Source organism: Balearica regulorum, chromosome 1 (assembly GCF_011004875.1).
Source record: "Balearica regulorum gibbericeps isolate bBalReg1 chromosome 1, bBalReg1.pri, whole genome shotgun sequence".
NCBI classification, from domain to species: domain Eukaryota; kingdom Metazoa; phylum Chordata; class Aves; order Gruiformes; family Gruidae; genus Balearica; species Balearica regulorum.
In genome coordinates this window covers 211,154,662-211,168,189 of record NC_046184.1, presented here as the reverse complement: position 1 = coordinate 211,168,189, position 13,528 = coordinate 211,154,662, and the positions used below count along the sequence as shown (strand labels likewise).

Here is a 13,528-nt window from a genome sequence, read left to right as displayed (position 1 = left end):
CGGTTTTTTTGTATCATTTAAGTAATCCATAATTCATATGTGAAGTGTTTCATTGATTGCAGGGTATTCATAGGTTTTCAGCACAACGGCTTTGTCCTCACACATAACGCATGGAGAACTGAAGCAAAAAGCTGCAACACTAGCTCAGTTCATGTGCACAGGATAAATATGGACACAAGATGCCCATCTCCAAAAATAGCTTCTTTGCCTGGCTATTTCTTTTTACAGTGCTAAATGACAGTGGAATTCTGGTTTTAGTCCTAATTAAGATCGGATGAGCTGCTGGTATAAATCCAGCTGTGACCATTTTTATTGATTGCTTCATGCTTCATGGTGCTTCACTGTCTGTTATTCATGCTTTCTCTTAAACAGCAGTGCTTTTTCTCTCAGTGTACCCAGTGCAATTGGTTCAGGCCAAAACATTTGGGAACCAAAGTACTTGCAGAGAGACGCGATTGGTGTGAAGCAGGAAAGAGAGATTTAGTTCTAGATAAAGCTGTGTATCTAATAAATGGAAGCTGAAAGTGGAAGAAACATGGCAGCATCTTCACCCTTCACACTAAACTAAACTTGAAATAACCCAAGAACCTTGAGTTTACTGGCAGACTGATGAGAAGATTGTAAGTGTAAGAAATGATCCCTAACCTACACGAAATATTTGAAAAGTTTAGTGAAGGAAACTCAGGCTGTTGTCCAAAACTTATGCTATTAAGTATCCTAATGACATTAAATCAGTCCCCAGAAGGATCACAAATTGACTGTTTATCAGTTCAGTCATGTGCACGTGCTTGCTAATTTTATAAATCTTTTAAAACCAATTTCCAATGTTTTACTCAAATGATTTATTTATTAGGTTTGTAACTAAACAATTCACCTTGATGACTGTCACAGGCTTAGCGTAAAATTCTTCATGAATTCCTGTCATAGTTCTTTCCTAAATAGCTAAATTTCTCTTCAAAGATTGAATTTAACAAGCGTCTTTAAATAAATGGTGTTTTATATATTAATTTAGGGATATAAGCATTGACATAATAGAACATATAAATAATCTAGCTACCCCATCATTCATCTAATCCAATCAATAGCCTATAATCAAAGACAGACAAAATTAATTACTAATGTGCTTGGACAATATTACAGTGATCTCCTATGAGAGATGCTTATGCCTGACACTCGTCCTATGAGTAACCCCAGAATGAGAAAAAATAATAGATTAAAAAAATATTTTTGTATCTAGTTCTAGTGTATACTTCATTCTTAGACCTCATGGTGCAAAATACTGAATGTTTCCCACCAAATGCTGAGTAACACCAACTTCTATAAAAAGATCCAAGAATCTTGTTTCGTATAGATTAGGTTAGAGACAGAAGAGCTTAAGCTGTTGAATTTCTTCACTATTCATCTTTCGTTTTGACAATACATTGTTTATACTTCTGCATTTTCAAATTACCATTCACTGCTCTTTGTCTGTATTCTGTTGGGGTGTCCTTTGTTTACGTGCACTATGTTATTTCTACTTTCGCTTTTCTCGGTGCGTATTTCTTTAGGATTTTTGGGTTTGTGTTTAGTATAGCTGCACATGCATACATGCATGCCGGGCTGACTCGAATGACGAGAAAGTGAGACTAAATCGCAGCTTATGCAGGATTACATTCTCACCTCCGGTCTGTTAAAAAAGGCAGATATTCAACCCATATTCCCAGCTTGCACAGAGATAATGTATATCCAAATAGGAGGGATAACATTATCAGAAGGTATCACACAGGTGCAGTAAACATTTTATCAGGAGTAATTGCAATATAAACTGTGCCGTTCTGATGGATTTTAGATCATCATCATAATTTAATGTTCTTTCTGTTGTGATTATTCTTTTTGTTTTAATGAACCACTTGTACGGAAGCTGAATACACTCCTTTTCTGGCTGTTCCACCTTGCCGGTGTAAGTCGATGCAATGCACACATGAGAGTTAATAAGTACAGAGGAAATGAACTCGGTCTTATGCAGAAACAATATTAAAACTTAAATTTCTGTAGGAATGCTTTTATTGTGCAAATATAATGATACGGAATCTCATGGGATAGAGAAATGTTTGTTAATGGAATGGTAAGGTTTGGTATCAGGCAGTTTTTCATTGCTGTTTTAAATCACTTTAATTAATTGTTATTATCCATATGCTTTCTTTTGAATGAGTAAAATTCAGTGCAATGATTCTACCATGAAAAGAACTTTATGTGCTTGTTTTTCTTTGGATGGAGATGGATAGAAACCCCTCCTCTGAAAAAGAAGGAGGTGCAGTATAAAAGTTGTGTGAATTATTTTTCAAGTGTCATCTCCAGTGCAAAGAAAGTCAACCCTCCCTTGAGAGGAGAAAGCAAAACGAAACTGTCCTAGGCACCAAACGCAGCACTGCAAGATCAGTGTAATCGTTAAGACATAATCTCTGCCCGGTTTGTTAATGACAAGTTTGCTCTTACAGAATTCTGTGTTAAAATCACAAAATACTTCCTTTTTTTGGCTCCTGAATGGAATTAGGTCTCTTAATTCCTGAAGGGAACGCTCAACAGTCTTCTAAGTGATATTCATAACTTTAAATGAACTTCTGTGGACTGTGGTGGAAAAGTACGTGAAAATGTGAGGTCTTTCCTGATTTTTCTGGTGTCTGTCTAAACATTTGTTTTCTTATCCTCCTATTGAGTACATATCTCCTATGAAATTGAATTTTGATGAAACAAATCCAGTTCACTATTTACAAAAATAAACCAGTTCATCTAAAAATTCTGAAATTCAAGGTCTTACTGGCCATTAGCATCGTTATAGACAATTTCCTAGTTTACGGTATTTCAGAATTTCTGCTGTATTCACAGACTATAAATTAGAGGAGCTTTTTCTTTAGACAATAGGAGCAATTTCCTTACTAAAAAACTTCCCTACTCTTTTTTTTTTTTTTTCCCCAGCAATGCAACTGGTAAATACATATATGATGTGCAATTTGGTATTTTTGGACTGCAAATCTTATGTGATTCTTCCTATTGTGCCTATATGAGTTTTCCTAAAACTTCTCAGATATTCTTTGATTTCCATCTAAGTTTTGCCATTCAAAGGTTCTTACCAGCGGACCCATTTTTCAAGTCCTTGCTAATGTCTTTCGACATTTGCTTAAACTGGAATGGGATTTTGGTGCAGATACTTCTGTTGTTCCTTGCACAGAAACCTAATAAGCTTTGTGTGCAATAAACGTTTCATTACAGAAGCAATGCACAGCTCTAGAAATACATCAGCGCTGAGGGGCGAGTGCTGCCGATAGCACAGAACAGCTACTGATGGAAATTGTGCTAGGTATTCCCTGCACACCCAACTCAAGGAGTGCCCTGCAGCAGAGGCTCAGCTGTGGTGGCCCTGGGCCACCGTCCGCACCTCCCGATGCTGGGGGGAAATGCGGTTACACCGCCTGTGCGCGGCGGGATGGAGAGTGGGCCGGCGGAGTGGCTGAGAATCAGGGAATCTGTTTCTGCTTGAAATGTTTCCTACTCTTTCACTTGCATCAATACCCAAAGAAAGACTATACATGTATGGGTGCGCATCTTATTGCTTTCCATTTTGAATAGGAAAAATACTGACATTCGAAACCAAGGATGGTAAATAATGATATACTTAAAATGAGCGAGAAGCTGAATGACACCTTCCAGCCATATAACACCACAAACCTTGGCACTCTGCCTTTGAATTGTTTCAACATATTCTGATTATTTAGTGTCCCCAGACATCCTTAATAGAAGGGTTTTTTCTAATTTACGTCTGTCTTTCTATTGCATCACAGAAGACCCAACTAAGACATTTTTCTGTACTATAGCATATGTTTTCCTTCGGTGAAGCTGATTTCTTTTTACCAGCAAGAATGCTCATTGTTCTGTCACAGAGAAATCAAACCCTCTCCGATTCTCTTACACCCTGTGCGATTCATCGGAATGGTAATGCTTAGAAAGCGCTAATGCCAGGAGAAAATTAGGAGTGATAGCAAACAGTAAATGAGGTATGGCATTCGAGTGTAGCAGCATGGCAAAAAAACCCCTTAGTGATGTTGAATTACCTAAGCATCATGTCGAAGAGCAGGGAGGATGGTGGCAGCAGCTTTCTCCCCAAGGAACTGAAAACTCAGCACCGTTTTAGGCACTGGTACCAGGGTACCACGAGATGTAGGTAATTCGGAGGCCATGCAGAGTGTGTCGGGAAGTTTTCCGTCGTTCCTAAACAAACACTCCCTATTTAAATTCATGAAAGTAGCACTGCATCCTCTTCCACAACTGTAATTAGAATGTTATGTTCACGGACCATTTCCATCTGATATTGCTTAAGCAACTGAGAAGGTGAGATTTTTCTCTTCTCTACCATTCCCCCCTTTTTTTTTTTCATATACACCTACATATGTTGTTTCACTTGTTGCAAATATTTTGACATGTAAACCTCAGTTCTCAGCTGGCATAATTGTCAAAATAACTTCATCAGGGAGTATATCAACTCCCAGGTGGAGCTTTATCATTCCTCATATTCATTACAGTAGTAAAAACAGTAACAGCAATAATATTAATATTAAAATATTAATATTATTATAATATTAATATATAAAAAGTTTAATACTAATATTAAAGAAACTGAGAGGCTAATAGGAAGCCTTGAGATTTATTTTTTTAACAGCATCAGAATGTCTTGGAATGCAGTGGAGATTTAGGTGTCCAACTTCCAAAAACCCAAGTCTATCCAAATATGAGGAGAAGGTATGATCATGAATTTAAGCAAAATTTTAAAATGCATGACAGAAATCAGTATCTAACAGTGATATCAAGAATAAAATAACCTCCCAAAACAGCAAGGCACCACGTCCGAGTCATTAAACTAGGTCTCATGTTTCCTAAACATTTGTTCCACTTAATTCTGTTTCAGTTTGACACAGTATTTTTTTCTCATGGTTTTCACTCGGTCTGCCTGGTTTGCTCAATGCTGTGTTCTTCACAGTGCTGTGTAAGTCTGTACTTACCCTACGTGGGAATTGTAGACTACGTGTGGCATTTCATCAAGAGTGTCTCCTCTCCACTCTACTCCTTTAAACAGTTTATTATTTTCAGTTCCCCCCACATCTTTTCAAACTTCTTCAGCTGTTTTAAATATTATATTTCAAATGAGAATAACAATTCCTTTTCAGATAAGCATCCTTTTTACATTTTAAAGCTTATCAGTACGTCCCGCAGTTACTTAAGTCATAAGGAAGCAGATTTGAAGTCAGTGGATGTTTCACCACTTTGAAGATAGGTGCTGACTTAGGTGCACTGCTAACGAAGGTTGGTCATTAGCTTTGTTCCGGGAGCTGAAGCATTCCTCTGAGTCACAGTTTCACCTTGCATTCTTCCTTATTGCGATATGGTGCTAATTTAGGGCTGCAATAACTCAAATCCTTTAAGTTGCAGAATGTGGCTAATCACTTCTTTTTGGCTACTGTTTGGGGAAGGAAGGAAGGAAGGGAGGGAGGGAGGGAGGGAGGGAGGAAGGAAGGAAGGAAGGAAGGAAGGAAGGAAGGAAGGAAGGAAGGAAGGAAGGGAGGGAGGGAGGGAGGAGAGGTCAGCAACCTTGTTGACCTTACTTGTGCAAGTGAAATCGCTCTGGAGAACCTGAACAGAGATGTAGTGTGGTCCTTATTCTGCATATTTGTAGGCAGAGTGACAGCTTAATCTTTCATTTTGTTTCTTTTCTGTTTTCCACTGGGTAGGTATTTAGCCTAGCAATACTATTTGTAGAATATATGTACAGATGCCATTTTAAAAACTGCGTAAATAAGTTATGGTTGCTAAATCACTCCAAAGATCCTCACTGCGTGTGCCTGTGCACGAAAACAGTGTTACACCTGGTGTGGCTTTGTTGCCTAAGGGTGATCTGAAAGTAGCGGAGTTGAATGTCCTGTTCTCTGGAGCTTCCTATTTACCTCTGATGGGAGACTCCCTGGTTGGTTTGACACTTCTAATATGGGTCAGTAACTGGATATTATCAAGCTGTTTGTAGCTGAGATAAAATTAATACCAAAAAAAGCACTCTCTGGTCTTCTAATTAATCCCACAGGAGAGCAAAAACTCATTTAAGTTGGAAGTTTAGCTGTTGGCAGCATCAGGAAAAGCTGGTTTCACTTCACTGAGCTGAATTAAAACTCCACATTAATGGAATTAAAGTACGTTGCCTTCTTAAACTCTTACATCCATCAAAGCAAAGGCTTAGAAGCTTTATAAACAACTGCACTGCTACCTCCAATCCTTGACATAAGAAACAACCTGCTGAGAATACATCATAAAACCAAACACCGTTGGCATTCCCTTCACTGTTCTCCAGTGGAACATTTTCAATATTGTATTTATCAATCTTCTTTCTTTTAATATCATGAATAACAAAGAGTAACTTAGAGCTCTGGTTTTGGGTGGATTTTTTTTTTTTTTATTTGGGGTTTTTTTTCTGCACAGAACATATTGACAGACAAATGCAGTTTATATACTTTTCTTCCATGTGGCAATTTCAGAATTGGGACCTCAAGAACGCTGCTCCAAAGCCAGTGCTCGAGGAGGTCTCTACCAGCCTGTGCCACTAGCTGCATCACTTCTTCTTTATAAGAAGATGCAGTTCAATGGATTTAGGAAGCAAATAATGACTTCTATGCTGTCAGTTTTGACTTGTCAAAACAAAGATCTATGAAAACAAAAGGTTTCCTAAATCAGGGCTATAGCAAATAGAGGACAACTGTTCTTTGTTGATAGGAGGTGGGTTGGGAAAGGAAAGCTGATGACTGTTCTAGTACTCCCTGTGTAAAGACAATGCGTATTGTTTTTATACGAGCAAAAGAGACCAGGAATTTCTGATCATTAGATTGTAACAACCTTCTTTCTTCCACTCTCAATGCAATAAGGAGGCTTTGGGATGAACTCTGATTTCAGTGTCATGCAGCCTGATCCATTAATGGTGGTTTGTCCTTATTTTTAGTCGCCAAATTGCATTATGTAAGTTTAACACACAATAAATATTTCTCTAACATGATTGTTTCATACCAAATAGGGGTTTCACTGGGATATTGGTCACTTGTGAAGGGAAGGCAGTAGTTCATGTGGTCCCTACAGGAAAAGAAGGGTTTATGATGCTGCCTCCAGTTTCAGCATCACTCATACAATAGAAGTGCCTTTAGAGCATCCATGGGCTAGAACAGAATTAAAACTGAGGACACTGGCTAATCACCTTCTTATTACTATAACACTTATTGATATTATTATTTTCATAATAAACATTTTAAAAAAATATGTTGACACCAGGCTGCTCTATTTTTAGTATTTAATGAAGTCATTAAATGGCAGGCCTTGCCTAAGAAATAGGTTTAAAGCAAAAAAAAATAAACAACTTAAACCCATTAAAAAAGAGAGGTTGGATTTTTGCTTCCTGTTTTTCCCTTTATTATTCATTTATAAACTCATTCTTTGTTCCTTCACTCATATGAATTGTCTTACAAGAATAGTATATTCCCCTTGTCTCAATGAACTAAAATTAAATGAAATTAAGTTAAAACTGGTATTTTACAGGATGTGAGATTCATTTCTTCAGGGAAAATCCATCTTGTGTGGCTGTAATACTGAGTAGTATATTGAAATATTATTACTTTATATTATTAAAACTATTGAGACATCCATTCTGTATCATTTCAGAGAACGGGTAGCATTTTTACAAGCCTAAATGTTGAACTTTGAATACTGAGATCTGTGACTGTACAAATGTGCTCCTTACCTACATACCTCAATAGGGATGTAAGTGTTTAGGCTTTTATCATAGAAAATGGTGGTGGTGGTAACTCAGAAGTTCTATTTTCTTTTGTGCTACAGAAGACATGACACATACACAACTGTATTAAACATGTGATGGAAATTTTTTCTTTCTACTGGTTTCACCACTTCGACAGAAGCCACCAGGAGCTTTATGTTTTAAATAAGTCAGTTAGGAATGATATCAGATTGTCATTTCTGTCTCCGACTGGATAGCCACTTGTGTCAAGCAGTGATTAAACCGTGGGTTTGAGTTTCAGCTGTCATTGTATTCAAGATGATACTTTAGAAGGCATAAGCTTGTACTGGGCACCAAACTTGATTTTTATAATTATGGACAAAAAATGAGTTTTCATATGTTCACCAGTTATGAATTATTTTCATTAAAAAAGCCGAGGATTCATATGAACTCTATGTCACAAATACCTAGGATTGGAAAAGGGTTTCTTATGAGTGGAATATCGCCAATAGCTGAGCCCCTCGCTTGGAAGGAGTGAGGTATAAGGTTCCTTGCGCAGCTCTGCATAACAAGGTAGTCATTCCAGTGAGGGATACTGATGACATCTAGTGCTCGAGTGATTTGGTAATTTCAGGAGAATACTGAATTGAAATCACTGCTTTAATTCATACTTGTTATAGGATTACAATCCTTAATAGAGCATCTGATATAATAGAAAATAATATTGCCATCGTAGTCTTTTTTTTTTTTTTTTTCCCCACTCCATCATTGAAATGTGTTTTGTTTTCCCAAGAATCTGCTCTTCCCTCTGCATATCCTTCTTTTGCCAGCCTGTCTGGGTAATTCTTTGGTTGATTTGCTGCTTCTTGCCCCAGCCCGCACAATACTGTGTGAGGGCAACTACCAAGCAGGTGTGGTGGCACGGCACAAATTCTCAAGTGGCAGAAGAGAGTAATTAGTGACTTCTGGGTACTTTGCCCTTCTGCTGAGACGTTACACATCTGGTTTTCTGAAAGGGATGAATATCCTCTTTTGGCAAAGTGGAGGTTTGGAAGTGTTTTAGACTGGACATCCGAAACCAAGGAACCTGGTGCTCTGAATCACTTCTGGAAATGCTGTTTGCTCTCATTTCAATTTTGTGTTTCAACAATGATTTTCCTTAGAAAGTTCATAAATAGCATTTTCACTAACCTTTTTAAATAGGAATCATATGTTTTAAAGAACAATAATTTGCATTTATAAGAAGATGGTTATTTTTTTTAACATACATGAATAGTAAAATCCAAAAATAAATTTATGAGCCTGCAGCCAATACCAGCTTTAGATCTGGGTAGGCCTACATTCAGAAAAGTAATTCATTCCATGTCAAAGAAGAGTGTGAAGTCAAACAGAGGTCTTTTATAAAGACTAGGAGGTTTTGCTAATTCTGTAAAGGCCGTTATGAATAGTATGGTGACCAAATTCTTAGTCTTTATTCATCCATTATATAAATTATTTAGAAACAGATTATAAACTTCAGAGGTTGGACAAAGTAGCCTGGGTTAAGTATCAATCCTCAAAGGTAGTTGAATTCATCAGTAAAATCCAGCATTACTGTGGGGACTGGGAGTCTGTTACAGTCATGAGACTGGTCCCTTTCCTCGTTTTGAATCTGCCAGTGCAGGAGCAATAATTCACCGTTCTGTAAATTACTTTGGTGAATGTAGCCCATTTTTATTTGCAACATCCAAACACAGTCACATCCCAAGTGCTTACTATTCAGTATGATTTTGTGACCATCATCAGTTACTAATTCTGTAGATAAATGGGAAATTATTTGGTTTTAGTACTTGGCAGCTGAAAGTCCTACCTTTAATGCTCTTATAATTTTGCTTATTTTGAAGCTGGTCAGAGTTATATAAATAAGTTTTCTTGTAGTAAAAATAAGGCAATGCTGAAATCTTTTTTGGAAAAGAAACAAAGCTCTCAGAATTCAAGCCAGTTTGGCTGGTTGTGGTTAGGTGTAGATATTGTGGCTCTGGTCATAGCAGTATGCCATGGCTCTAGTAAGGAGACCTTGAAACAAGGAGAGGTGGCTTAAATGTTTTAAGGCAAAGTGCCATATCAGCTGTCATTCCTCAGCTTCCCTTTCCTATGACAACACTCCTTTGAAAAATGGAACACTACATAACATTTGTGAAATAAACCCAATTCCTGCATGAAACCTTCAGTTGCTACCTTGCCATGCCTTGTTAATAGATTTTTCCCCACAAAACCTGTAGCATCTGTTGCAAGAATAAGAGCTGCTTGTTTAAGCCCCATTGTGGGTTGGGCACCGGCAGTATAGCTCAAACAGACCTTGACATACAGTGTGACATAGAGAGCCATGATATACATCATCATCCCTCCTCTCTGCTGGGTTCTTGTTCCTTGTACCAGCCGTATTCTTGCATCTCTTGATGCGACCTCAGGGAATAAAGTTTCTGAGAGTCAAGCTGTGCAGGGAAAAGATTGGAGGAGTTACAGCTCTGCTGTGCCACTTCTGTCTCATGTATACAGGGGGAAAATTCAGGGCGAAGGCTGTTCCCTTCCGAATTAATTTTGCATGGAAAGTCAATACAAGATCATAAGGATGTATGTTCCCTTCCAGCTCTGTACAGGGAGAGGGACAGAAGACAAGCTGCAAACTAAACTTTAAATTTTTAAAAATGCATAAACACTAAAAAATGGGTAGTTAAAAATTACTCATTCTAAGTCATCTGCAAGGTGCAAAATTAATGTGAAATTTTAACCAATACTCATAAAATATTGTTACGGTTTAATGCCAGCCGGCAGCTAAGCACCACGCAGCTGCTCACTCTCTCCCTCCACATTGGGATGGGGGAGAGAATTGGAAGAGTGAAAGTGAGAAAAATTGTGGGTTGAGATAAAGACAGTTTAATAGCTAAAGCAAAAGCTGCACACACAAGCAAAGCAAAACAAGGAATTCATTCCCCACTTCCCATGGGCAGGCAGGTGTTAAGCCATCTCCAGGAAAGCAGGGCTCCATCACGTGTAACGGTTACTTGGGAAGACAATCACTCTGAATGTCCCTCCCTTTCCTTCTTCTTTCCCCAGCTTTATATGCTAAGCATGACGTCATGTGGTATGGAATATCCCTTTGGTCATTGGGGTCAGCTGTCCTGGCTGTGTCCCCTCCCAACTCCTTGTGCCCCCCCAGCCTACTCGCTGGTGGGGTGGGGTGAGGAGCAGAAGAGGCCTTGGCTCTGTGTAAGCACTGCTCAGCAGTCACTAAAACATCCCTGTGTTATATCAGCACTGTTTGCAGCACCAACCCAAAACACAGCCCCATACCAGCTACTATGAGGAAAATTAACTCTATCCCAGCCAAAACCAGCACAAATACTATTGTGCAATGTTTGTCCAGCTCAACTACTCTGTTCACACCATGATGCCAGAGACTCACAATACTCCTGTACATCCTATGTTTGCAATAAAACAGATAAAAACTCTGTAGTTCTTCTTATAAGGGGAATATACTTTCCCAAAAACCTTCTGAAATACTCAGGACAAGGATGAATATGGCAGGTTACTAACATGAAATAAGAGCACAATGGTTACAACAGGGAACACCACCAGGCAGCAGGTCTTATGTTTGTCCTGTGGCATGATATCATGTGTCACAACTCTATGTGCTACACAAGAAAAACCATTATCTCTTCTGTCAGACAGACAATATTGGCTACAGTACAGGAAAAAATGCATCTAAAATAGATGTGTCGCTCAGTAATGTTGAATGTTGTGGATGCCCCATCTCTGGAAGTGTTGAAGGCCACATTGGATGGGGCTTTGGGCAACCTGGTCTAGTGGAGGGTGTCCCTGCCCATGGCAGGGAGGTTGGAACTAGGTGGTCTTTATGGTTCCTTCCAACCCAAACCATTCTATGATTCTATGATTCTATGATTCTATGTCTTAGCTTTTAATGAAAATAAGGTCTGCTTCTTATGTACAAGTAGCTGAGGTTGTATACAAAGCTTGAAAGCAAGAAAAAAGCAGTTAGTAGAATCAGCAATATAAAATTAAATTAATTTTTTTTATGTGTACTTTGCATTATTAACACTGGGCCTCAGTATGTGATGCAGCCATTTAAACTACTCAGAAGATACACATAGATGCTTCCGCTTTTTTTTTTTTATTTTTTAAACACATTGTCTTGGAATGCAATTTATTATCACAGAATTGCCTTTGACTGATGCTATGTTGTTATCCATTTATATTTACACGAACAGTAATGGTACAATACTATTCTACAATAGTACAATACTGAAGGTAACATATACTGTGTCATTTATTGAGTTTATGTAATATAATAACTAGGTTCCTCAAACATGTCAACACATATTAGACCTCAGGATTTTCAATCAAAAAGATTTTTCTTTCACTAAGTCTGTGTTTTGCTCATAAAATGCCACATTTTTTTTCTAAATATTCTAAATGTTTTTCTAAATGTTTCTTAGATTGATATAATTTCATGTGGAAAAAAACTTAAGCTACTTAAAATCTGCTAGAAATAGTGAATGTTGCTTGAAATTTGTAAGATTTGAAGTTATATTGTGGTGCAATTATAAGCAATACATGTCCTGATTTACTGAACATTCTGCCTGAGAAACACTAAGAATTAGGTTGATAATGGTATCATTTTACCATTTATTGTTTTACTTTCTGCTCTGAAACTAACTTTGTGCTTTATGGTTAGTATATTTAGCAGAACAATTAACATCTCAGTTATTTTAAGTGACTGAAGTATGTGTATATTTATATTTAAAAAAAAAAAGAAATATAAGGGGGAATTATTCACTTCATTGTATTTTAAACAAGAGAGATTGTAAGGTCGAGCCCTTTTTTGAACAGAAGAGCATAACTGAAGTCAAAATGCTTTAGACGCGTGTAAAACAATCTGATTGTTATTTCTATTTTGGTGTTAGCTAAACTGCTAGAGACAATAAGAGAAACTTGTATTTCTTTAACTAATGTTTTTTCTTTATTCTTCCTTGGTCATACAGTCATTCCCAGCACAGCACTGCAACGCGTCCACCCACAGTGAGCTTGCAGCGGACCATTTCTGTGGAAGGGTAAGATGATTCTCTGTTGAAGCTGCCTGTAGAGCTCTCAGATCTCACTAAGCCAGACACTGAACTACCCACATACCCGTAGCTGTTAACTAAATGTGGTTTTCCATCCCACAGTGTTTAAGTCTGTGAGATGCAGAAATAAATACTTTCAAATTAGTACTGATCCTTTTTCAGATGCTTAAACTGAAAGGTTTGGTTTTCATGGAGATGAGAATATCTGTCATGGAGATATATTAACCACAATCTCTTCAATTCATCTCACTTGACTGGTGTTAATATTTACATGTGTTAGCTGTAAAATGGGTCCCACTAATCATGGAAATACCCGGTGAAGTCTTAATGTGTGCATGAGTTCTTTTTGACCAAGCAGTGTCCCAACAAAAGGACAAAGAAGTACTGCTAGAGAATAATAATGCCATGCTGGTGTATATGTGTGTATATAAATTTGTTAATTGTAGAAGTATAGCTCTGAGTACTTAGCTGATTCCATTTTAACAGAAATAATAGGGTAAAATATGAATAATTCACAACCACAGTTAATGCTTGCATCTTGACGATATTAAAAAACCCTGATATTCAACATTGAAGCACTTAGATTTTGGCGTAGTTTACAAAAATTGTT

At 37.7% G+C, this 13,528-nt stretch overlaps 1 protein-coding gene across 28 annotated transcripts in view; it reads left to right on the top strand.

The window, feature by feature from the left end:
* Positions 1-13,528, top strand: part of DLG2 (discs large MAGUK scaffold protein 2) — a 1,060,789-nt gene that overhangs the window by 795,682 nt on the left and 251,579 nt on the right. For all 28 annotated transcript variants that reach the window (XM_075742480.1, XM_075742449.1, XM_075742451.1 and 25 more), the window contains one exon: positions 12,838-12,906. In XM_075742480.1, coding sequence (XP_075598595.1) covers positions 12,838-12,906 — 69 coding nt within the window. The remainder of the gene's footprint in view (positions 1-12,837; positions 12,907-13,528) is intronic.